This window comes from Cavia porcellus, unplaced genomic scaffold, assembly GCF_034190915.1.
Source record: "Cavia porcellus strain 051 isolate PalLab524CR breed Dunkin Hartley unplaced genomic scaffold, mCavPor4.1 scaffold_19, whole genome shotgun sequence".
Lineage (NCBI taxonomy): Eukaryota > Metazoa > Chordata > Mammalia > Rodentia > Caviidae > Cavia > Cavia porcellus.
In genome coordinates this window covers 54,714,959-54,742,453 of record NW_026947502.1, presented here as the reverse complement: position 1 = coordinate 54,742,453, position 27,495 = coordinate 54,714,959, and the positions used below count along the sequence as shown (strand labels likewise).

General features: G+C 44.3%; 1 protein-coding gene across 4 annotated transcripts in view; it reads right to left on the bottom strand.

Moving 5' to 3' along the window:
* The window catches only part of Gsdmc (gasdermin C), a 61,102-nt gene that overhangs the window by 9,144 nt on the left and 24,463 nt on the right, over positions 1-27,495 (bottom strand). For 2 of the 4 annotated variants that reach the window (XM_063231103.1, XM_063231104.1), the window contains exons 2-3: positions 3,973-4,223; positions 3,202-3,385 (exon numbers count right to left, since the gene is read on the bottom strand). In XM_063231103.1, the coding sequence (XP_063087173.1) occupies positions 3,202-3,385; positions 3,973-4,186 (398 nt within the window). In that variant the 5' untranslated portion in view covers positions 4,187-4,223. Of the gene's footprint in view, positions 1-3,201; positions 3,386-3,972; positions 4,224-12,604; positions 12,966-13,287; positions 13,371-27,495 lie in introns of those variants that run through there. The other 2 variants (XM_063231102.1, XM_063231100.1) reach the window with 2 other exon arrangements.

Sequence of the window (27,495 nt, the reverse complement as noted above, 5' to 3'; positions counted from 1 at the left end):
GGTAAAAAAATAGGAAATAGGGAGGTAACCAGCTATAATATAGCCCCAACAGTATCCAACTTCCTATGGCTTTTGTCTATTGACATTTCTCTGAGCCCCTCCCTGCCCACTGGCATACTCTTTCCCTCCACTTCTATCCACACACATCGCACCTGAACCACAGAGTGCAAATCAGTGTGTTCTGCTGGAGGTTTTACCAGTGAAATTATTAAGCAAGTTGCCACGTTTTGGATTGATACTTTTGACACTTTTATCCAATAGAAATTCTCTGTTTACAGCAGAGAGACAGGGTCCAACCCAACTACACTGAATAGGTAGAAGGGGCACACAGTATTGTTGGAGAAATAAGCCAAGAATACATTATTAGAAAATAAAACCAAACTGAAGAGATGCTGATATCAATAACAATCTGCCTTACTGTATTTCACCTCAACCATCAGCATCAAAAGAAAAGAGAAATATGAAAAGGAATGCCACAAAACAACCCCAAAGCAGATCCCAGGGCACCAGTCAAAGGAAAGCAAACACCAGATGACTAAGCTGCACAAAATAAGAGTCAGGAAGAAAACTTGGCAAATTAAAAGATGGCATAAACCAGATAGTAAAACTGACACACAAACTGACCAATGAGAATATAGGAGGAGTGAATTTTAAAATTGGAAGAGTTAACCAAAACAGTTCAACCCATGAACTAAGACTTTGAAAAAGATTTAGATTCCATCAAAAGTGCAAACAGAAGTCCTAGAGATAAAGAATTTGATAGAATTGATAAACAACAGAAATGACCAAAAAGAAATGATTTCAGAAATCAAGGACAAAGATGGAACTTCATGATCATTTATGACAGACGCTAAAATTGTAAGACAACAAGAAAATGTTATCCAACTGCCACTTGATGAAGACTAGCTAGGAAGACTAAGCTAAAGCTAACTGATGATAGAAATCAGAAGACAGCACACAGAATAAAAGGCCTGTTTGCAAAAATTATAGCAGGAAAATCTTCCAGTATGAAGAATTTAACATGTAGGTAACTAAGGCTTACAGAACACCAGATAACTACAGTGAAAACAGAAGCTTCCCATAGCACATAATTCTCAAAATCCTAGTTGTCTAACAGAAAGACGGAAAAGGAAAACAAGACCGAATTTTAAAAGCTGTAGGAGGAGACCAAAAGAAAAAAATATTGTGCATAAGGATAAATCCATTTGGAGTAAATGAGACTTCTCAACACAGACTTTAAAGTTCAGGGGTGTGAAGTGTGCCAATCCCTAAAAGAAAACAACTTCTGACCAAACTAGCATATCCTGAAAAACCTTCTTGGAAAGTTGATGGAGAGACCCAGGCATGATGCCACATACTTGTAATCCCAGCCCTGGGGATGAAGAGGCAAGAGAATGGAGGCCAGCTCAGGCTACACAGTGACTTCAAGGTCAGCCTCAATTGCAGAGCTAGATCATGTTTCAAAAATAACTCGTGGAAAAACAAGGACATCCCACAACAAGGAACATACGAAGAGAACAACAGCCAGGTGTGGCGGCCCACACCTGTAACCCCAGCACTGGGGAGGCTGAAGCAGGAGGAGGACTGCTGCAAGTCTGAGGCCAGCCTCGGCCACAAAGTGAATTCAAGGCCAGCCTGAACTGCACAGCGAAAATCTGTCTCAGTGAGAGAAAGAGATACAGGGAGACAAAGAGAGACAGAATACCAAACTACCACTCCAATAAGAGTAAAAATATCCTACAGAGACAATTTAGTCAACAAACTCAAAAACTCAGATGGAATGAACATATGAAGAAAGATAAGTAATTAAACAAGTAAAAAAAAAAAACTTAAGGAGTCAACAACAGAAAGAGGACACAATGAAAGAAAAACCTCAATAACTTTCTGATAAATCAGAATCAGACTGAGGATCACAAAAGGAAATTCAGCAATCTGTTGCATTCAAGAAACTCATGTAACTCCAAAAGAAATTATTAGACTGAAAGTAAAAGGTTGGAAAATACTCTATCCTTTGAGAGCTGCAGGTCAGCCAGGAAGGAAACAGTGGACTAATCCCCAGATGAGTGGCGTGCACCCACGATGCAGTCACCTTCCAGGCACAGTGGGCTGCTGAGGGACCCCACAAATCTGATATGTAACACGCAAAGTGGACGACCAGCATCACCCTGCTGTCAATGCTGAGAAGCCCATGGCAGGAAAAGGAAGGGAGGACAGCCCACCACACATGACGCACGGAGAGCCAAACACCCTTACTAGAACGCTAGCTAACAAGTGTAAGTGCACAGTGAAAGGATCCAGGATGCAGGGGGGTCCCAGGACGTGACTGGAGGCACAGCTTGGAGACCACAGTGGACAGCACTGCCTTGTATACCTGACCTGTGCTAAGGCAGCAGATACGGAAGCTAAAAACCAAAGCTAAAAACACTTGGCAGGTGAGCTGACAGAACGATTAATGACTTGATTGCGGTCACTGAGATATCCAACTCATCCTTCCATAAAACCTAGACTGACAGTTTTACTTCTGTTTTACCCAGTGGAGCATGGAAAAAGTTTTAAAATAATGCCAAGATACCAAGATAGTCATGGTTTTAGAAGACTTTCAACATCTCTTTCTCACTATAACTAGTGTTTTGCTTTTTTACCTTTTTTCCAGTGCTGAGGATTGAATCCAGAAACTTCACACTGAGGGATATCCACAGCCTATTTTTTATTTTTATCTTTTATTTCATGTTGGTGACATAGGCTCCTACTAAGTTACAGAGAGCCCCAAGCTAGATTCAGATGCAAAATCTTCCCACCTCCCACGCTGCAAGAATTATGCGCCACCATGCCTGGCTATTGACCTATTTTTTACTGTTTATTTCCTCATTACACCTCCATCTCATCTCCACTAAATACAAGCTGCTCGGGCACAGGAATATTTGTTGGTCTTGTAGTCCTATCCCCCAGACTAAAACAATAGATAAAATTTTCCCTAATGGATACATATTAGGTAACCAACAGCTCTAACTACCTGTTAACAATAGTTCATTGATAGTACATTGAACCATTGATGGAACAAACACTAAACAGCAGCATAGCTGGGGACACCTGTTTCTTCATTGCAATCCCAGCAGAAAGTCCTGCGAGAAGCCTCTTCACCAAGGACTGAAGCATTCCTTGGGACTCCGTGACCTGCCCCTTCATCTCCAGCGGCCTCACCTGTTTTGAAGGTTTTCCAGATCCTGGTTTCGGATGCTAACATTCTGAATCTCTAATGTGGATCCATGGGATGAAGAGACCTCTGCTAACACATTCGCTTCCACACCAGCATGGATGCCCACATCGGCCTGCATCTTGTTAGCACCAAGGTTCATGATGCAAAGTGGTTTAGTTATTTCAGAGTCTGGGAAGAGAAAAGAAACCAGAGAGATGTAGCCAAGAATTCCTCTTTGAACCACTGATAATGGAAATATAAAAAATAAGGGCAATTTTCTCCCAAACCCTCTCATTCATTTCAATCTCCTAATGAAGAAGATAATCAGTTAAGATTAGAAGTAAATAATCACAGAGGGCATGTTCCAATCAATCCAAGCACTTCACAACAGGGATCCATCCTTCCCCTGAAGAAATGCCAGTCTCAGTTTAGTTTGCCAGAGACACAGCACAGCAGCCCACCACAAGGGGGTGCTAACAGGGATGGGCAATATTAGGAGTTGGGAGACAGATTGACCTGGGTTTGGGCCCAATTCTATAACTTTGAACAAATCATCTCTATCAACTTCTATTTACTTTTACAGTATCTGGAGGCACCTATAAATGCCTGAGTCCAGACAGAGGCTCAAACAATGTTAGCACTTTCAACCTTGCCTTCAGGCAAGGTGGATTCTGGGATCTACTTGGCTAAGTGTCTTGGGGATTCCTGGATGCTGTAAGATACTTTGAGTACTTTGCGTATCACACCTGAATCCTTTCTCCCCTGGCTGTTAGTACCTGGGATTGAAGAATTTGGTTCCAGAATTTGCATGAGAGAATATCCAACTGGAAAGTCATCAGGATGTTCCCAAATAAAAAACTGAGGTTTCTTCCGTATTAAACTAAACTGACGGAATTTGTTGGCATCCAGTGCACACGTGACAGGCCGCATATCTTTGCCTCCAAGGTCTTTGATCATGTTCTTGCAAGCCTGCTCAAATATGCTTGCCATGTTGCTAGGAACAGGTAGGAACAAACACAAAGACCAGCTGGGAAGAAGAGGACAAGGGTTAACACTCATGGACTTCAGATACTTCCTTTTGTAGGGAGTGGCGCGACTGCCCCATTGCTGCCCCGTAGCCTCTTCCTGTCCCACCAGCCCAACCTTGGCCTATAAAAAATGTGATCACTTCCTGAATAAACGAGGCTTGATCAGATTCTCTACTTGCTTTAATCTCTCTTTGTCTCCCCTCTGTTTTATTTCATCCCCATTCTCCCTCCAGGCAACCCCACGGATTGATACGCGGTCCGGAACAAGTGGAACCCAACGTGGGGCTCCTGGCATGGGGGAGTTAACAAGGGAGCCAGGGAAAACGCTGGCTAAAACAGGAAGCAAACTAAATCAAAGACCGAGGCTAAAAGTAAAAGCAAATTAAATCAAGGACCGAGGGCTGCGCAGACGACAGCCCGACGTGCCGCCCAAGTCACGGTAAGTAAACGGCAACCTCATCTACCTTCCCCGACATGAGTCAAGCATTGAGCAAACATAAATTGTTCGTGAGAGGCCTTAGCAAGACATTAAAGACAAGAGGGGTAAGGGTTAGAACAAAAAATGGTTGCAGTATTTTCAGTTTATCCATAAGATGTGCGCTTGGTTCCCCCTAAAGGGCTCTGTAGATACCAAGAGGTGGAAAAGAGTAAGAGATGCTCTAAAAGATTATTATAGGGTTTTTGGTGCAGGAAAGGTTCTGGTGACCACCTTTGCATATTGGAATTTAATCTCTGAGCTGCTGACTCAGTGGCATGCAAATCCTCAGATTGAGGAGACGGTTGTACAAGGTGAGGCTGCACTGCATGACTCCACTAATTCTACCCCAAAACCATCCTCAAAAAATCTGGAGCCTCTGACCTCTCAGAAGCAGAGGCTGATGACATGGTAAAAATCCTCTAAGATGGTGATCTGCCACCCACTTCCTCCTGTCGACATGATCAACAGTGCCAAGATGGCGGCCCACCACCCCCCACACCTCCATGGCCAATTGGAGATTCAAATAAGGTTTTATACCCTGACCACTCTGATTTTCAAGAGGTTGACTGGGAACAACTAGCAAAATAAGCCTCTACATACCACCCTGACCCTGCTGTGGCACCAGCCACAATTAAGCACCCTGACTATGATAATGCACTTAGCTTCTGGCCTCAACCTTCTAGCATACTAGCAGAATTAGAACCAAAAAAGGGGGGTATTTTAAAACAGATACAGCTAGAAAAAGAATGCCAAAATCTTTCAACTCAATTGCAGGCCCTCCAAGCTACACAGCCTTATTGTGGCCCTAAGATGGCACCTGCTTCCAGCAAGACTCGTGGTGCTCTTAAAATGGCAACTGCGTCCGGCAGCCAGCTGAAAATGGCATTCCCAGTCATGGAGGCCATTGTTCCTCCACGGGATGTTGAAGAGGGCATTGAACCACAAGCGGTTAGGATACAAACACCTCTCACCGTGACAGCTCTAAAACAGTTAAAGGTCGCAGTCTCTCAATACGGCCCGTTGCAGTTCTAGATTCTTTGACTCAGGGCTGGATTATTCCTAATGAGTGGAAAGACATAGCAAAAGCCATCCTCTCCAGAGTCAATTATCTATTATGGAAATCTGAATTTTTTGATCAATGCGAGGGCGCAGCCAGAGATAACACCACACGGCAAAACCCCTAGACCCTCGCTATGCTTACAGGAACAGGAGATTTTGCCACAAAAGATACCCAAATGCAGTTCAATTCAGGCCTCTTTTCGCAGATTAATGTGGCAGCCACTAGAGTATAAAAATGGCTCCCTTCAGGAGGTGAGGCTACCTTGTCTCTCACCCAAATAAAACAAAAGCCTGAGGAGCCCTTTTCAGACTTTGTCAATCATCTCCTACAGGCAGCAGACCATCTTTTCCGTTCCACAGAAACAAACTCTGCCCTGGTCAAATAATTGGCTTATGAAAATGCAACCTCAGCTTGTCAAGCTGCAATTCGACTGCATCGCAAAAAGGAGGACCTATTGGGTTATATTCGCCTATGCGCAGATATTGGGCCTGCTTATCATCAAGGCCTAGCCATGGCCGCGACACAACAAGGTTATATAGTTAAACAACTCCTCTTTCATTCTAAAAAGATACCATTTGTTTCAAATGTGGCCAAAGCGGCCACATGGCTCGTGATTACAAAAGTAAAAATCAAAATCAGTCCTCTACAAAAAATCCAGGGCTATGTCCCAGATGCAAATGAGGAGACCACTGGACTAATGAGTGCAAATCCAAAAGAGATGTTCATGGTAACCCTCTTCCCCCACAGGGAAACGGGACACGGGGCCAGCCCCAGGCCCCCAATTCCAGACAAACCCCTGGGGCTCCAAGGTTTGTCCCAACACAAAACCATCCATTTCAGACCTCTTCAGGGCAACCCCAGGGAATGCAGGATTGGACCTCTGTTCCACCTCCAACACAGTATTAACCCCTGACATGTGTGTCCAGGTCATGCCCTCAGGGATCTATGGACCCCTCCCCCCGGGACTTTTGGACTTACTATTGTTGGACGTAATAGCACTACACTTAAAGGATTACAAGTTCTGCCCAGGATAGTAGATAGTGATTACACAGGGGAAATAAAAGTCATGACTCCTCCTCCTCGGGCAGGGCCGCTTATGTATCCCAAGACAATGTTTTTACCCTCCAGACAGGCACCTCCTCTGCCCAGTTAGCAGAGTTACAGGCTATGCTTATAGTCTTTACCGTTTACCCCGACCGACCCTTTAATTTGTAAACTGACAGTGCTTATCTCGCTCAGTCTGTTCCACTATTAGAGACTATTGCTACCATCTGTCATGCTTCACCGGCTGCAAATTTGTTCAAACAATTACAAGACTTCATACGGCTTTGCCATCATAAGTTCTTTATTGGTCATCTGTGAGCCCATTCCAACCTCCCTAGGCCCCTTGCCCACGAAAATCATCTGGCTGATGTTGTCACATGAGCACAGGTCTTTATGACTCATTTTGAGCCTACAGATCACTCTAAGGTGTCTGAGGCCCAACAGGCCCATCAGCTACTCCATCTCAATGCTCAGACTCTCTGCCTCCTCCATAAAATTACCCGTGAGCAAGCCAGACAAATTATAAAAAATCACCTTCTTGTGCTATTCACTTGCCTGTTCAACACCTGGGAGTCAATCCTAAAGGTTTAATCCCTAACGCCTTGTGGCAAATGGACGTTACTCATTTCAATGAGTTCGGCAACCTAAAACATATACATGTAATTGTTGATACATACAGTGGCTTCATTTTCACCACTCTCCAGACTGAAAAAGCTGCCAGACACGTTATAGCCCATATGCTGTCAGCCTTCTCAGTTCTGAGATGTCCTCAACAGCTCAAGACCGATAACGGTCCTGGCTATACCAATACCTCCTTCACCCAATTTTGCAAGTGCCTTAATATCCCCCACACCACAGGTATACCTTATACTCCTCAGGGACAAGGCATTGTTAACCTCACACACCGTTCCCTTAAACTCACCATAGACAAAATAAAAAGGGAGACATGGTACCCAACCCGGGGGTCCCCTAGAAATATCCTTTCACATGCTCTCTTCATTTTAAATTTTCTGACCCTGGATGTTTCAGGCTGCTCCGCGGCATCTCGATTTTGGCATACTCAAACTCAAACACGATTTGCATCTGTTTTCTGGAGGGACCCACTAACCAATATGTGGAATGGCCCCGACCCAGTCCTTATCTGGGGACGAGGCTCAGTATGTGTTTACTCTCAACAAGACAGAGAGGCTAGATGGCTACCTGAGCGCCTTGTAAAATAAGTAGACAGTTATTCAAAGACCCCATGCAACCCCCGGGAATAATGTCATTTCCTGAGGCACAGCCCCCTGTGCTCTTTTACAGATGACACAACTCCTCGGAGCATTATGCTGCTTACTCAGCCTTCTCCTTGGAACGGACCACACCCATGGTGGATTTAGACGCCCACCAAACAGACTACAACTGCTGACAGCCACGCACAGAACCCCCTGTGACTGTGGAGGAGGCTCTTTTCAATCTGGAGGAACACAAACCAGCCAAATAGACTGCAAAAAAATGTTGCTTCTATGTCAATCAGTCCGGTGTTGTGCGAGGGAAGCTCCAAAAAATAGAAAAATGGCTTCAACAACGACAACAAGAAATGGCTGCTAACCCCTTCTCCTCGATGTGGGGGGGGGTACTTTTCCCTTACCTAGTGCCCCTTTTTGGGTCCCCTAGCTGTAGGTCCCCCTGTTGCTTCTCCTTTCTGTGGGCCCTTGTATTTTTCAGAGGATTATGACGCTCAGTAATAACTGGATAGACGCGTTTATGGAAAAGCCCATTCAGGTATACTATCACCAGCTAGAGATGGCAGATCAACAAACCTACGGGGAAGAATTTCCCAAGAGTGGCCCATATGATGATGTGGCCTAACTGCCCTGGGGCAATGGCCGGGCAGCCAGAGACGGGCAACTAAGACATACATGTTACACCATTGGCCACCTACGACAGACACAAAACCAACTGCTGTCCTGCACGCCCATGACGGGTAAGGCCCGGTTGGGTTCATGTAATGAGCTTCCTTGACCTAAGACAGGTGCTGTCCTCACAGGGCCTACCATACTCCTGATTAAATAATATAGAAGGGGAAGAGATGTAGGGAGCAGTGCGACTGTCCCATTGCTGCCTCCCCACCTCTCTCTCCTATGGGCACATAATGCCTCTGCCTACATTAACCATAATCCTCTCCTGCTTACATCACATACCCGGATGTGATGATGACCCTGTTGTATTCATCCCCATAGCCTCTTCCAGTCCCACCAGCCCGCCTTGACCTATAAAAGATGTGATCATTTCCTGAATAAACGAGGCTTGATCAGATTCTTTCACCTTGTTTCAATCTTTCTTTGTCTCCCCCCTGTTTTATTTCATCCCCGTTCCCCCTGTAGGTACACACCACGGATTGATCCGCGGGCCGGATCACCTTTACTTTGTTTTTTTTTTTCAGATACTTCATAAAGGAAAAAACCTACACATGAGAAATCAAGTCTTAGCATGGTGACTGGATCATAACTCTGTCATTTAAGTGTTCTACAGACAGCCTGGGCTTCTGGCCACAGCACTGCTGTGAAATTCACTGCTCCTCCTGGCTTTAGAAACAAAGCCTGGTGCCCATCCTCTCTACCTCAGGGGTTCTCTAAGGACAGGAAGGAGGAAGGCTCATTTCCACCGCTAACTGAAGAGCCAGAGCTAAGGCTGGGCTCATGGCAAAGGGCTGTGAGGGTGGTATAATGACCGTGTTGGCAGTTATACACTTTTTTGCAAAAGGGCCTCATTCAGAAGTGACAAATGAACAACACGTAAAGGAGGTAGGTACAAACAGGGAGCATACCCGGTATCATTCCAAATCGAGCATTGGCCAGAGCAAAGTCTCCGAGCTCACACTCATGCCTAAGAAATGAGGAGGGAAAAAAAGCTTATGGGGTGAGAAGAATCAGGGACACATTGGTGCCCGATGGGCCCAGTTGGTCTTTGTCTGCTCTTTCTCTGACCTGCAGTGAAAACAGGAATCCTCAGCAGGGTCTGAGCTCCCAGGGACACCTCTGGTGCACCTGGAGACATCCTGCCTGTGGTTACGGTGGTGACAGAGACTAAAGTGAGGGCAAGGTGTACAGTTGGGACAGTTTGCAGTAATCTAGGTAAAGTTGTCAGTGGACTGGATCAGGCCTCTGCAGGTGAAGAGATGTGCAGTGATCAGGTCCCGGCCTGGCGCTGAAGGTAGAGACAAAATCCAAGACAAGAGTGAGGGGCAGGTGGCTCTGTGAGGCTCAGAGCCCCACACTCAGCACAGCTCCGGGAGGTGCTGTGGATGCCAGCAAAGCCACTCTGAACCGGCCTCTGCAGGGCAGTGTGGAGAGTGAAGGCAGGCACATATCAGTGGGTGTGACAGAGGCAGAGAAGGTGACCTGGGAGCCATGAGTCACCGCCTGGAAAGGGCAGGTGGCTGTGAAATACCAGAGAACAAAGTGCACACACGTGTATCGTTCTGCGTGCATTTGGGGTACTCGTGAGCACAAGGTGGGTTTTTCTTGTAGAGCCCCTCGCTGAGACAGAAGGGGTTAAAGGGCCCTGAAGTCAGCAAAGTGAGCAGCACGCTGATGTGCAATCTCCCCAGGGAGAGGCAGGTCCTCCTCACACGCACACAGGAAGGAGAAGGCACAGCCAGAGATGCCTGGCATGGTCCTCAGCCCACCTTACTCAACGTCCATACAGATGACCGTCAGGGAGCAGAGCAGGGAGCAGAGTCCTGGACATCTGTCACTGCCGAGCGCATGTTAACCAGTTAGAGTTGCAGAGAAAAGGGTTTCCCTTCCCGCAGCTAAACACACGGGAACTGCTTTGTTCACTTGGTTACCACTCAGTCAGTCAGCGAGTTTAGTGAGTGCTTGTTAGCTGCCAAACCTGTCCTGGGAAATTTCCCTATGTGAGTGAGACAGAAACGGTCTCTCTTCCCTCAGAGCCCAGCTCAGCGAAAAGACAAGAATTTACCAAGCAATCTTGCTAATGACACATGCATAGTTAAAAATCCTCATCAGGGCCATCGATGACAGTTACCTACCTAATCACTTTATAGGAAGAAGAACATTCAATAACTCAAAGCATAGATGAGTCTCACAAAGTAGCCTTAAAGTTAAGGACAAATACTACTATGGGGAACTCGGCAATTTGTTGATCAAACCTTGCTCTAAGAATCGCACTGATAAAGAAGACACGAACAGTACAGTTATGAAAGGACACAATGGGCGTATAGATGATGCCACACACCTCGGGAGGAGACTGCCCATCCTTTTCACACACAGGGACTAAATATTCATGAAACACAACCCGTGTTACAAGGCAAGTGTATGAATATCAAGAGCCAGTATTACTCAGATCATGTTTATCATTCTTCCACCCATTTTTATATTATAAAATCATATAAATGTCACAATATGCAGGAACAAAAAGAAGAAATATACATATCTAAATAATTCACAAGTCAAAGAAGAAATGATAATAAAATGTGTGGAATACAACTAATCTGATATTTACAGATATACTAGAACTTTGAAGTGTATTTTATATTTGTGAGACCAAAAAGGATGGCCCAAAAAGCAAGACAATCTTTTGAACCAAGTAGTTCAAATAGGAACTATAAAGTAGACCCAAAAGATTGAAAGAAAAAATAAAGCTAAAAATACAGGTATAATAATGGTAAAAAATTAATGAAATAATAAAGAAAAATATGCTAGTGAAGCCAAAAACTTAAAGTCGATTTTAAAGACAAAACATACAACCTAGCCAGGCATGGTGCCACGTACCTGAAATCCTCATTATGGCACAGGCTGAGGCAGGAGGATGCCAATGTGAGGCTAGGCTGGGCAACTCAGTGCAAGCTGTCTCAAAGCTTTTAAAATGGATTGGAGGTATAGCTCACATTAGATTCCTTTTCTAGCACATGAGAGCCCCTGAGCTCAAACCTCAGTCCAAAGAAAGCAAACACAGAGGCAAACTTTGCTCAAGCTTGAGCAGGAAGAAAAAAGTGGAAAGAGAATCTAATTTCAGAAATTACCAAATATAAGCTTTTGCTCATAAACATAAACATTAAATAGACTCAACAATATCCTAGGGAAAAATAATTGAGACATACATACTTAAAAATAATACTTAATCCTAAAACACCTGAAACTATTAAAGACATTAAGATAAAATATGTATGTATACATATATATCACTGAAGATGTATATTGATATATACAATATGTATGTTTACATATATACATATGTAAATCTTCAGCTAAATCCAGGTAGATTTTTAGGTGAACTATCAAATATCGAAGGAAATATAATTTTTTTTCTTTTTCAATAGAATTGACAGGTTTTGACAATCTGTGGCTAAAACCTCATAAAAAATTTACAAAAAGGAAACATAGCAACCAGTTCTAAAAAATATTTTCGATAGGAAAAGTCCTGAGCCTTTTGTCATCAAAATAGATGTAAAAATAAGAAATGAATGAAAAGATATTCAACATCATATTTCTCAGGTAGTGCAGGTTTAAAAAGTAAGAAGTCACATTTTTTCAGAATGGGCACAACAGAATCACCCCAAGTGTTGATGGGAACACAAAGTAATCAGAACTCTGTAACTCAACCTGGACACAGCCTCCATGGTCTCAGAATTCCTCATTAATTCTCCTAAGCAAAATGAGAGGAACAAGCATCTTCTTTTTTGTTGGTCACATTCTGTAGGCAAACGATCTTGGACCTACAAGCCATCCTGAACATTTCTGCCTTTGGCTGTACAGCTTCCCCTGCTCCTTCCCTGACTCCACCACACTCACCCGATTGTGGGTCAGCTTTGTCCTGTAAGTGGAGCAGAGCAGGGTCCTGTCCTGTCTTCAGATTCTCTGATGACAAGCAGAATTTGTCACAAGCTCTAGCCCAGATCAGTGTAATCCTCCGCACTGTATTTTCTTCCACCAGTGTGACTCAGTTCTCCTTGCGGTGTTCCAGGGTCGTGAGCAGAGCCAGGGCCCCTCTCTTTCAGGAGAAGAGGCTGGGACCTGAGTTCTGGATCACAGCACCTCAGCCCTCCAGTCCTGCCCAGCTAGAAGTCTGCAGAGCAGGAGCAGGAGCTTTTGAGTCTGTGAGATTCGCTGGGATCAAAGCAGATTATATTCTCAGGAAGCTGTGACCCTTTCTCTGAAAAAAAAAAAAAAAAGTCCAGCAAAACAAGTGTGGTTTATGGGTTTCTGGAAAGAACCCATTTGGTGGATCCCCACCTTTTAACTGCACTGCGAGACACCATAACTTGAGGAAAGGATGGGGAATGTCAGTGCCAGGTGGAGCCTCAGTATACCTAAATGTGAAGTTCTGAGATCACAGGAATTAATGTTCTTAACACCTTCTCCATGTCAAACACCAGTCCTATACTTACATAATCCAATCGTGTCATAATCCTTAAAGATAAAGGAAATTTACCAAAAATTTTTTTAAAGACAAAGAAACCACGCCCCAATCACACCTCTTCCAATGATCCCCTGTCTCACAGGACTGAGTTAACTGCCTGTGTGGATGGATTCTTGAACCTCTAAGGTCTCTGCAATCCAGGAATTGACACTCAAAAGGGCAACTTTTGTTTTATCCACATCATTTCTCCTCACACTTATATTACCTTTGCTTTCTGGTACTAATCATAAAAGTCCCATGAAGACCTTTTTCTGCTTTGAGCACCTGGTATGCCCTCTGTCTCAGTTACCTTCTCATGGCTAAGACACTAAAACCAACACCCGAAGTTAAAGGAGGAAAGGTTTATCTAGTTCACAGTTTGCAGAGGTTTTAGTCTGTAATCTCCTGGCTCCCAGATAAGGTGGCTTGGCAGAGGGACGTCACAGAGGAGAAACAGTTCACGGCAAGCTCTAAACAACAAAAGTAACAAGCAAAGGGCCACCACAACACGTACTAGTCCTTATATTTTACCCAGGCTATTCCGGGTGGGCAGCACTCACACCCTTAATCCTAGTGCCCTTGATGCTAGCACTGCACCATGAATCAGTCCCAGCGTCACGCACCCTAGTTTCAACGGCTTCTGAAAAACGCCCATCTATGACTTTATGAGGCTTTGGGAGGACCTGTAGACACAGGCATGTCTTCCATAGGGGCACTGCTCAAGGCTGGATGCTTTGCATAACAAACATGAGTAAAATTTACCAAGACTGACTTTTAGTTCCTCTAATTTGCATGATAAAATCTAAAGATTTGAAATATCAAATTTTAATTATATATACAAATCTTATTCACCATCATTCAGAGGACCTTGTGCTGCTGCAGGTATTCTAAAGTCAGAAAAGAGGAACACAGCTAACTTAGGAGTTATAGGTCCAGTGAACAGAGTTCTTGTCTTCGAACTGATGAACATCAGAACTTCAGGATAAAGAGCCAAGACCTTTGCTTTTGCGTTTCCCAAAGGACAGCCATGAAGCAGGAGCTAAGAGGCCCTGGTCACCCTATGCTGAGCACAGTGTCTCCTTAGGGAGCCTGCAATGGATGGACACACCCCCAAATCCACACTTGGAAGAGTCTGGCTAAATGTGCTCCGAGCACTCACGTGTCCTTTGGTTCAAGGTGACTTACAGTTTCCAAATGAGGTCAACAGGAGTGATATGCTAGAGACTTGGGAATAAGACTATGTAGGTTGGGAGTCACCTGGTGGACACAGGGGACACCTGAGTGAGCCGTGAGTGTGGAAAGGCTAGGCCTGGCCAGGACTGCAGTGGGAACCTGAGGGGAAGAGGCAGCCAGTGTCAAAGTCTCAGATGGGCACAGCCAGCCCTGCTGAGATGCAGAAGGAGGCCCCTGTGGGTGTGATACAGAGCATCCAAATGACACAAGGCAAATATTATAACTCCCGACCTGCTGGGTGTTCAATACACCAAGTCTGTGTTCCCCAAAATCAAGAGTGAATTCTAAGGAACCACAGAGTTTAAGAGCATAAAATTTTATTGAAGGACTGACAGCTTCTTTCTCCCTTCCTTTAGTTTTTTGTATATTTTAAAGAGGACCAAACAGAATAAAACCAATCAAAACAAACCAGTGTAAGAGATATAGGCCTCAAAACATTATGAAATCAACAATATTTACCACAATGCCTTTCAATGTCTTCAAACTAGCTGCCAATAACTTCGGACATAGTAAAACCAAACAGAACAGAATAGAACAGAAACAAGAAAAACAAGACAATGAATGCAATAAAGTGAAAGAGTTTTGTCCTAGAATAAATTACGGGACATTATGGGGGTGGAAGGCCAAATTGGGGATGTTTACCCTGAGGTCACTTCCTCCTTCCCCTATCACAACTTCCTTTTTCCTCCCCGTGCACTCAAAGAAAATTCCAACCAGCTCCTTATGCATCATCAATGCCCACCCTAAACACCACCGTGGTCACAGGTTACGTACACCCCATACCCCATATTCCGGTTGAAGGAGACAGCTCAGCTCCATGGCTTGTGTGCTCCTTCCCATATCCTCAGCTCAATAAACCCGTTAATTTTGTACTTTTGCTTCTCTGTTGTACCAGAATAATCTAACATTATGGTGCCTTGAGACTGGATGGCAGAGTGTGTTAGCTCTTCCCAGTTGGAGCTACCCTGCTTATGAACAACCTATTTTTCCCTCTGGGAGTGTTTACTTGCTGCCGCCAATCTGCATGCAACAGTGACCTTCCTCACTCACCACAGGTGAGCTGCCATCTGGGGATTTCTGTTTCTGTTCCTAAAATTGGCCAGCTTTTGTTAGAAAACCTATCTTGCCGTCCCTGAACAGTGATACCAGTTTTCATGCTCCTTAGGCCGCACAGCCTGAGGCAAAACTTTTATTTTTGTTCTCTGGGACCCTGCCCCGTATTCTTTGGTGATGGCCGGGATCAGAACAGATGTTGGGACTTTTGTGTCACATTTTCAAAGCAGGTGATGACTTTTTTGATAGGTGTGATCCAGGACAGCTTTCACAGCTAAAGTGCGTAAGTCCCGAGGCAAAGTTGTTCTCTCAGCTAACCTATAATTTGGTCATAAGGACCATTTCCAACACCTCTGGGGTTCATAACCTTGGTGCCCTAGGCCTCAAGAAGGCTATAAAAACCAAAAAGCCGATACACTAGTTATACTTTTGTCACAGTGGCAGCAAGTTGGCAGAAATCCTTCATTTTAAGGTCTTTTTCACTTTGAAGCTGTGTCCTTCTCTCACTCTGTCTTCTCTGATGGCCCAAATATTTCTGGCTCACTCTGCTCCACCAGAACTCTCCCTCCCTCCCCAGCAGACCCCCTAGATGATGGTGCACTGCCATCTTGTGGTCCCTCATCATGGGACCAGCAGCAGCCATCTAGCTGTGGGTCTCATGGTAAGCAGTCATCATCTTCTGTTTCCCTGTAGCATGGTGACAAGCAGCCATTTTATAGTCAGGCACCCAGTGTCATGGTTTATGTCTGTGTCCTCCAGGCCTCATGAGTTTGAATTGTGCATTTGTTATTTGTTCAGTATCTAGTGCTTGGATTGATGGTGTCAGTGCTCCACCCACAAAGGGTGGAGCCAGGATGTGATGTAATGGCAGGAAGGTGTCTCTCTCTCTTTGCTGGTCCCTTTTTGCTGTTTGCAGCCCCCATGAACTGCGTGCCAGCCATGCCCACATGTCTCGGAGCCAACTGAGTGTGGACTGAAACCTCCAAAAACTGTAAGAAATAAACCTTTCCTTTCCCAAATTTGGGCTTCAGGTATTTTGTCTCAGAAACAAGTGAAAAGTAACTAAGATACCCAGTAATTGCCCACAGATGCTTGTGGGGCAGTTGGGTACTTGGTGGCCATATACACCTCCCACTCCACAGCCTCATAAGCCTCAGGCCCTATTCTTGCTTCAAGAACAGGCTGGCCCTGAGGGGTTAATTCATATTCATGCTCCTTTTTCCCCCTCTGACCTATCTCAGATTAGCCACAAATTAGGTTCCTTTTCTGCTATTCTTATTTCAAGAGATCTCAATTAATCTATGAAAAGGTTCACATGACTCTATTTATTATGGTTCAAATTGGCCAAATATATTTGAGCATACTCTAAATAGTTTATAAGATGTTTGTCAGTCTATATATCTCTTGTCTGTCTGTTTATACTGTACAGATTTTCTGTCTATGTTTGTCCATTTATCTGCTCTGTAAATAGCTGTTCCTTTTTATTCGAGCTCAACAATTTTTTTCCTTTTTCTTTTGCATTTTCAGACCATTTCATCAAGGTTTCTTTGGGGTATAGATTTAAAAAACATGCTTCCACCTAGGTTGCCAGCTGGCCAAAATGATGCTAAAACTGGTTAAACAAAATCCCTTGGGGTGAGGAGACACTGGAAAGGACTTCAACTGATGAATGAGAAAGTGGCCACCTGGAGACTTTAACCAGCTCTTGGTTATTAATTGGAGGCCCCAATAATCTCCATAGTCTTATGGGAGACACCCCAATTAAAGTTCATATGACTAAGACAATTCATTACTGCTCATCTGATGGTATATTCATACCTTCAAATATAAAATTGGGATTGTTTATGATGATAACTATTGTCTTTCAGGTCCAAACATCTGCCTTTTTCTTGTGCTTCAGCCAAGAGATTCAAGTCAAACCAACATGAGGTCATCAGTCAAATGATAATTTTTAAACAAAAATTTATGTAATGTCCATCAAGAAGACCTAAGAGCCGGTGAGTTACAATTGCTATTACCTAAAAGCAGTTTCTAAACTTAACTGTCAGCCCTACTGCTCGTGCTTTGATTACACATGCTTTATACTTTGATTGTACATCATTTGATTAAAACTTGTTCTTGCCCAAAAGGTGCCAAGCCCCATCATAACAAAATATTCCAAATTCTTTTTAGATTCCTTTTACTGGGATCCACCATATTTTTTCCAGGAAAAGGTTATATAACACATATTGGGACCATAATTAACCACACTCAGCTGTCTTAAATGACACTGCAGCTGATCTCTCTCCTAAATAACAAAGGCCTTCCTTTTTAATAAAACAGGCCATCCTCCAAAATCAGATGGGATTACACATTCTAACAGCACAGGAGATTCTTATACAATTGTAAAACCTAACTCTGTGTATGACAAATAAATGACATGTCACTTTCTAAAATTCCCTGCACCTTATCCTTATCCTCCTTATGGAAAGTCATTAATAAAATTATATTCATAAATATCCCCTTGATTCTATTATTTAACTCCTGCATCCTTAATTGATTCTTTGCCTTTGTCTTCTTTAGACTTAAAGCTGTACACCTACCCAAGATGAAAATGGCTGCTGTCTACTGAGGGCCACTAGTTCAAAGCTCTGCCAAGCATCCCTGGCTGCCACTGGACAACTTCAACCTCAGCCTGAGTAAGTCAGATCGGTCTCCATCCATTATTCCTCATGGCAGTTTGGGTTACTTCTTCAAAGCAAAAGTGCTACAGGCAGCTAAGTCAGTTAAAAATGTTATAGGTAGTCAGACAGTCTGGGGCCTCAAAATAGCCAGCAGTGAGGCCCAGATGTCTTGTGACTGTGGAGGAGACAGACACTTCCAACTTGGGCCAGATCCCAAGACAAAAGGCTAAATTTGGTCCTCAAATCCCACAGGGAGACCTTCTTAATGTGGTTGTTTGTGTTTTTAACAACAGAGATTAAAGCAGAAGGAAAAATAACAGTCTGATCTTTTAGCAGTGAGACTTGGAGCTCTAAGACAGGTAAACTGAGACAAGGTGGAGCTGCCCGAGCCCCTTCTGGACCATGCTTCAAGTGTGATGAAAAGGACTTGGGCAAGAGAATGTCCCTTCTGCAATCTCAAGGGCCACTGGAAGAGTGACTGTCCTAGCCACCAGAGAGCTGGTAAGGCATCCTCTAACTCCTTGCCCTCATAGGAAATCTCAGCACCACCTAATTCATTGCTGACTGATCTACTCAGACTTGCTGCTGAAAGTTGATGGGGCTTGGGGCCACAGCCGTCCATTAAGGTATCCTTCTCAGAGCCCCAAGTCCCACTGGAGGTCTCAGGTAAGACATTCTCTGTACTTGTGGACAAGAGGCCATGTATAGTGTTCTTCCTGAGTTTTCAGGTCATTGTATTAATTCCTTAGTCTCTGCACTGGATGTTGATGGCCAACCTACACAGCCCCTACAGACAGGGCCTATTCCATGCAAGTTCCAGACTCTCTTTACTCATAGCTTCCTAGAAATTCCAACATGTTCCCACCCCTTTTTGTTAGAGATCTTCAGAAGCTTAACTTCTCCTTTACCTTCTCCCTTCCACAGCTCTTGTCCTCCAGACACCTTCACAGTGTGCCACAAAGCCATCCCCTTCACTCCCTTCTTCTCTGGTTGATCCTATAGTTTGGGATACCTCCAATTCCACTCACACTACCCATGCAATGCCTATTTTAATTTGTCTCAGGGATGCTTAAATTTTCCTTACATTCCCCAATATCCCATTGCTCCCAAACATTTACAGAGGCTTAAACTTATAATCAAGCATCTTTTAGACAATGGTTTTCTTAAACTTACCCATTAACCCTATAATATTCCCATTTTCCTCATACTCAAGCCTAATGAGTCCTAATAGTCTGATACAAGACCTTAGGGTAATCAATGATGCTGTTAATCCAATTCACACAATGGTCCCAACCCCTTGTACTATGTTCTCTCATATCCCTTCCTCCAACACTCACTTCATAGTCTTAGACCTTAAAAATGCTTTATTTTTTGCCATATCCCTACACGCTGATTGTCAGGATTCCTTTGTGTTTATGTAGACTGACGCAGACACACGGAGGTCTCAACAACTTATACCTGTCATCTCTATATTAGAACCTCTTCTCTGGTACACATACCATCCCTCTCCCTTCCTACTCATCAATTTTGTAGACACCCCTGGTCAGAACTGACAGATTATATACATATGTCCCACCACAAAACTCTCAAATATCTTCTCATGTTTGTACTTTTTCAGGATAGATAAAAGCCTTTCCCACAACCAGGGAGACTGCTGATATAGTTACTAAACTTCTGCTACAGGAAATTATCCCAAGGTTTGTTCTACCTCAAAATATTCAGTCAGATAAGGGTCCAGCCTTTATTCCTCAGATCTCTCAACAGGACTACAACTAAAATGGAGTGGCCCCCACCTGGTCTTCCTCAGAACTTCAACGGTGGCCAAGGTCACTGGACTGCCATCCTGGTTCCACATCCTCAAGCTAAGTGGTGCCCTCCTATCCCTAACTCCCCTGACTCTAAGCATTCTGAGAGATCATCTCATCTCCTATCTCCCAGCTCCATCTCACAGAGGCCCCACAGCCACAATTTTCAGGCTAGGTCATGTTTTATTATCCTATTTGGCTCTTGATCCCTAATATTCTATTAGTTATTTTTTTCACTGTATGTCGGTGTCGCTCCCGGCCGGCAGGAAGGACACACGACAAAGTCTGGCAGTGGACAACCTTTTCTTTTATTTTCCTTCTCCGTACAGCCTGCCCCGGGAATCCTCCCAGCCGAAGCCTCTGTTGGTCCGCTCCCCGCGGCTCCTTGCGTGCTTCTCCCTACAGTCTGTCCCGAAGCCTCTACCGGTCCGCTCTCCGCGGCTCCTTGCGTGCTTCTTCCTACAGTCTGTCCCGAAGCCTCTACCGGTCCGCTCTCCGCGGCTCCTTGCGTGCTTCTTCTGCTTCTTTTGCTTCTTCTTCTTCTTCTTCTTTTCTTGGCGGGAGAGGCACTCACTTTTATTACAGTGGCCAACCAGTTCAAAGCGCGCGATGCGGGCTGATTGGCTAACATCAGTTGTTGCTAGGCAGACTATCTTACAGGGCGGGTTGTGAAGCAGGAGATCTTACAGGGCAGGTTGTTTACCAAGCAGGAAGCAGGAGATCTTACAGGGCGGGTTGTTTACCAAGCAGGAAGCAGGAGATCTTACAGGGCGGGTTGTTTACCAAGCAGGAAGCAGGAGATCTTACAGGGCGGGTTGTTTACCAAGCAGGAAGCAGGAGATCTTACAGGGCGGGTTGTTTACCAAGCAGGAAGCAGGAGATCTTACAGGGCGGGTTGTTTACCAAGCAGGAAGCAGGAGATAAGCGCCATCTTAGCACACTCGATGGGAGGGGTAATCTAGCTCAGGCTTTACTCTTTCCTACAGGCCTCACGTCCGCCAAGTAAGGCGACCGGGCTCGGCCGCGGCTCCCAACAACTGTAAGCATTGTAGTTCTCTCTGCTCTCAGCTGTTAAGTTAAACATGAGACTCCTTCAGGTTTAAAATCTCACTTCACTTACAGTGACACAGTCACAGCCCTCCTCACCCCTACTCTATAATTTCCCAAACATGACTCAATCATCAGGCCTTATGTTTCTCATACTTATTCTTTCCAGCTCATCTCCTAAAACAAGGACAAGTCCTACCTACAGTTTTAACTTTTACCCTTTCAGATGGGGAAATAATTACCTCTCATAACTCCACCCCTCCCAACGCCATGCTTATTTTTCAGATTCTTCCTCACCATGGCCCTGATGGAATGACACATTGAGATCAAGGGCACTTTTCCTTCTACCTTTCCTGGGTCCTTTAGTTATGGTAGTGACCTGCCTCCTCATAGCACCTTGTGTTTTTATTTCTCCAATTTAGGATGAGAGCATTCACCAATGATTAATTCCTTGTCCTGGCTGAAACATCTGGTACCAGCTACTACATGGATATCAACTGTTATCCTGTCAACCTTCCTAAACCCCAATATGGCACCCCTTTCAGCAGCAAGTAGTAAGAGAGAGACTTCGCCCTTTTCCTAACGATAAAAAAACAGGAATGAGTTTTTCCCTAGAATAAATTACAGGACATTATGGTGGTGGAAGGCCAAATTGGGGATGTTTACCCTGAGGTCATTTCCTCCTTCCCCTATTATAACTTCCTTTTTCCTTTCCCAGTGTGCTTGAAGAAAATTCCAATGAGCTCCTTATGCATCATCAATGCTCACCCTAAGCACCATCCCCAGCCAAAGGTTGCATATATCCCACACCCCGTATTCTGGTTGAAGGAGACAGCCCAGCCACCATGGGTTGTGTGCTCTTTCCCACATCCTCAACTCAATAAACCTGTTCTTTTTGTACTTTGGCTTCTCTATTGCACCAAAATACTCTTTCATAAAGGACTTTGAAACAAGCCAGTAGTAAATCTGAAATTGCTACCATAATAGGTCTTATTGTCTTTGAAATAGCTGCTCCTGTCATGGGATCTGACATAAACAAACAAAACAAAAGAGACCCAAACCCAACCCAACAAAACAACGGAAATTGATATAGGACTTCCAAAACAGGATCACAGGGAATCAGCAATGGCTGTAACCCTCAGGTTCCCCCTAGATGTCACACTGCATACTGCTATTCTCTGAACCTATGATCAGATCACTGGCCCTAGACCTGCAATGTTAGTGAAGCAATGAAGTACCACAGACATCCAATTGCATTTCACCTCCATAGCTATTACCACAGCCTGTGTTTCTCCAGATAAGCCAGATGCTTATAAGGTAGGGTGGAGGGGGCAGGCTGTGAGATGCTTCTTCTTGTTTGAAAGGGCACTGAAAGGGCCTGGGGTCTGATTGCTCCAGTCCAGTAGGTATCTATGCATGGCGATGGTTCCCAGACTGGGTTTTCTCACTGATGTGTCCTTTGATTTCTCTAAACCCGGTTCATGGATGGTGCTGACTCACAGGGAGAGGCTCAAGAAACAGCTTATAAGACAAGTAAGTGGGTATCCAAGAGGGTTACCAGTGAGCCCACTTCTCAAAGGAATTTTTATAGAGCAAAGTCATGAGGTAGGTACAAAATCATGAGATGGGTACAATGCAGAGCAAAATTATGATCAGCCGACAAGATTCCAGGCATAGCTGCTTAGGGAACGCTGTCCCAATGGGAAGCAGGTCATGTAGCAATTGTACATGGAAAGGACAAGAAGTTTTCTTGGATAAGATGAATCAGGAGGTCCTGGTCAACCCACTGGATGACTGATGTCTATCTAGACTTTGTTGAACCAGTGATACTGTTACAGGCAGCTGAGGTAGTTAGAAATATTATAGGCAGTCAGACAGGGCTAGACACTCCAAGAAGCCAGCATAGAGGATCAGATGTCTGATGACCTTGGAGAAGACAGACAGCTCTTGCTGTGGGCCAGATCTCTGGACAGAAGGCAAAACAAATGCAATCACACCCTTAAGTATAACCCTTAGGGATTAAGTCTGGATCACTGAGAAATCACGAGTCACCTTCCTTACCCCCCCCCCATAGGAAGAGTCACAGATGTGATTCACTTCCCCATTTGTTCCTGATTTGGTCGATTTTACCTGAACAATTAAACTTATTGGTTGATCATAGCGCTGTCCCACCTCATGCCCATCTGCCTCCCAAGTTCCCAGTTTTCCCCAATTTTAGACCTGCTTTACCTCATGATGTTACCCTATAAAAATCACAAGAAAATACAGAATCTTTGGTAACCCACTAGGGATCTCTTCTGTCTCTCTCTCAGACAGAAGCTTTCTTTCTCTCAATAAATATTTCTGCTCTTAACCTCTATTGTTCCTAAAATTCATTCTTCGATTTTAGAGAACATGAACTCATACCAGACACAGTAGGTTGAGAGTTTCATTCCCCTATATCAATACTGCCTATAGTACTTTGCTTATTCCTCAGGGTAGAACTGTAGGCCTGGTCATTCTTTCTTTGTCCTGAGGCCTGGCCTTCAACAGATGAACCTCCAGCCACAGCTTCTGCACCGACTCCCTGGAGGGCCCAGTTCTGTCTGACTGTCTGGAACATCTCTACCTAGCTTAGTGAGATATAGTTGGTGCTCAGAGAACAAAAACAAGATGAGTACACAAGAAGAAGCTGAGTTCTGTAGGTCAAGGGTAGCAATAGGTAAGGAATTAAAACAATAAAGTGAAAAATTAAAACAGTATCAACTGGAGGAACACCACCTTCATGCATGTGAGGGGATATTACAGAGAACCTATGATGTGACCATCTTGTCACATAGTTGTCCCTCTCAGGATGCATCTTAGTGAATCCTTAAAGACATGGGGAGTAACCAGGTGTGGTGGCACCAACCTGTAATCTCAGCATTCTGGGAGGTTGAGGCAGAAGGATACCAAGTTTGAGCACTCTGAGCAATTAAGAGACTTACTTACATCCTGTCTCAAAATAAAAAATAAAAACAGCATGGGACACACACACACACACGGCCTAATTTGGACATGACTCTCCCAGTACCCAAACCGTCTGCCAGCAGAGGCTTGTTCTCAGCTCAGCACTGCAGGCTGCCCTCAGTAAACACAGGATATCTTAAAAGAGATGAGATGGAACTCAGACTCCTGCCAGCACCTGGACATCTAAAGACACCTAAACATTCTCACTGGATGCCCCAAGGACTTTGTCCACCGAGGCACAAAATGTCCAAAGAACTTTGATCACTGATGTTTACTAAGATCTTCCATCTAATTTCCCTCGCCTTCTTTCCCACTTCTCTTTGCTCCCTACAGGCAACCTTTTCACCCTCTGTCTGCCTGCACCCAGGCATAATAAATTCCATGGTAGTCTGCCTTTGCATTGTTGCAGAGAAACATGCTTGATCATAGCTTGGAGTTTTTCTGAGTAGAAAGTTGTATGATGTTTCCAGTTGAGAAGACTTTGGAACTAAAAGGCTGATGGTAATAAGCAGTTGGTTGATTTGGTACCTCAATGCAGGACACCTTAAAGGGAACTCTGCAGGTGTGATGAGCAGAGCTGGTGACTAATAGGACTTGGCTCAGGTGGCCCCTCAGGACTAGGCAGCAATGTGGTGGTCAGCAGAGATGCAGCAGTGGAATCAGGCAGTGCAGCTGTGGCTGGTTGGGGGCCGTGGCTGCCCTGGTAGCAGTGGTGGAGAGTCTAGCCAGTGTGCATGGCCGCCCAGTGCAGAGGAGGGATGTCATCACAGGAGACATCAGGTAGCATCAGGTACATTTAGTCTTTGAAGCTTTTTTACTTAGTTGGTCATATTTAATCACCAGGAGAGCTCCCTTTTCATGGCAAGCACAAGCCCAGGGTCATGGCAGGGGATTTTTACACAGTTCCAGGGCTAGTTGCGGGTCACAACCCAGGGCAGGCCTGTCTCATTTGAGGGCTGGTGGGGCTACACTCTAACTTGTCGTATGGTCCAATGAGGTCTCCACTGCTCTGCAGAGGCCCCCTACCTCTCAACTGACAAGGGGACTCTGAGAAAACTTCAATGGATATGCCTTCCCATCTACTTACTGGGGGAGGAACCCCGTGAGCACCCAGCAGGTCTATACCAGTGGCCTACATGGCCAGCAAGATGTCTTCCCAACTGACACACCAAATCTTGCCAACCAAACTGATACCAGATTGAATGGAAGACTCTGCACTGAGGAATCTAGAAGGCAGTATTACACCGGTGGGCTGGGGGAGGGTAAGAGACCAAATCACCCACCACGAGTTCAGTTTAAATACAGTTTTCAAACAGGAAGCACAAGGCTGATGGCAGGTTATTACAGAATGGTCACATATTGCCAGGAAATCTGGTTCTAAAGAGATTTACAAAAATGGAATTGTTTACCATAATGTAGGAAGATCCTGGGGACCAGGGAAAGGGCTTTGAGTGGAGCGAGCAAAGTTAAAGGTGTCCTCAACAGGGTCACTCTGTCCCAAAGAAAGTCCTTGAATCAAAAGGCCTTTCAGCTCCTTGGAGCTCCATCCCAGCTAGACCACCTGACAGCAACAGCCTGCCTCCTGCAGAATCTCAGACCTTTCCACCTCTCACCCAACCTGAAGCCTAAATGGCTAATCATTTTTTGTAACCTGGCATGGCCAACCTTCCTGCTAGAATGTGCTCAGTGCACAGAGCAGGGAAACACTGATTTTTACATTTTACTAAATAATGAATACTTAACAAGACAAAAGAGTTCACTTTCGCTTCTTGATTATGTTTGGTAACAATTGTTATTCATGTTTGCCACTGCAGTGCCTTTGTTAAATCCCTTTATGATGCTTCCTTAAAAGGATGTTTTACTCTTGTGGACAAAGTCTTATATTCCTGTCATATGTTTGATACATTTAGATTCAGTTAAACTGGTGATTGTTTATAGTTTTTTATATTATGCTAGACAGTACTAAGGAGAAATAACGTTTAATCACCATCTAGTGGACTCATAAAATTCTGTAAAATGGATCCTTTTATAAAATCTTGTCTATATTCAATTCAGGCTGTTAGCTGTCCGCTATTGAACCCCAAAACCAAACAGTGGCTACTCTCTCTGCCAGCCAGTAACTGCCTTTAGCACAGCTTCCACTCTCAAAGCAGAGGGCAGACTTCTCTGGGACCCCCTAGTGAATCCTCACTGACACCAATGGCAATGCAATGTTGAGCAGATGGGCAACTGGATTCCATTCCAGAGACAGAGCTCTGATTGCACACAACTCATAAGAACTGAACGGCAAACTGAGGGGTCACAGTTGGGACAGCTCTGCAGTACATCCCCAAAGGTCACTCAGGGGATGCTAGCTCTCAACACTCCCGTCTCTGAACATCCAGGGTCACCTTCCAAAGGGCCCCTAGGCACAAGGACACCCTTTCTGATCCTCCTCTAACCTTGATCATCTGCTCTCCCAACTCCCTCTCTCCATTCTGCTGCAAACCTGGTCCAAACCACTACTCCCCTGACCTTCTGTTCCTCTCTCTCTATCAGACCTCGTCCAGGTCAGCCAGCATCTGAGCTCTTTCTTTGCAAACTCTTAAAACCCCAGTTTTTCTCCCACTCAACAAAAGTTAACTTTAAACCACCTGATTAAAAGTGCCCTTCCCACTAACAAGTTAAATTACAAAGCTTATAAAAACTCTGTGTTTAACAGTGGACAACAGTTATCAAAAAGTAATTTACACTTGTGTTTTACATCTACCAATTAAGCTGCTGTAACTGATCTTCTCATCTGGATGTTCGATGTCTAAAGGTTAAAGACCAAAAGTAGAGGGATAGCTTGGCTAAGAGAACAGCCAATATTTTGGCCCTGGTTTTCCAAGGTCAGCACACACCCAGGACATGAAAGAAACTTTTTTTTTAAAACAGGATCCTACAACTCTAGTGAGTTACTCAGTCTCCTAAGCAGGAGATAGATGAATCCTAGAAGACAGAGGAGAAAAATGTGAAGCATACTAAGGAGGGTCCCCATGTAAAAAGGTCTGTCAAGCAAAGCTATGACACATCCTGGCAGCTGACACAGACCGCAGAGATGAAAGGCTTTTCACATGGTTCCAAGAGGACACCTCAGGAAGGTTACCTGACCTAGACAGAAAGCAAGCGTTCTCATTTTAACTTGGTTTTAAACACCCAGCAGAAAAGCATAATCAAAAGAAATAAATAAAATTGCTCATCTGTCTAAAATAGCAGATATTCACTGTAAAACATACCTTGACTCTTCTCTCTCCTTCTCTTTAATTAAAAAAGAATGCATTATGAAATCAGATGCCATTAATCTCAAAACAGCAAAGAGGGTACTTGTGCCATGTTTATATAAAATCTTCCTATAGCTTCTAGCATCTCCAATGGCTATTAAAAATATTCAACAGAAGGGTTAGGGCCATATCATTTTCTAAAATTCCTTAGACCTTCTTTTTATCCTCTTCATGAAAGGCTATTACTGGGTGT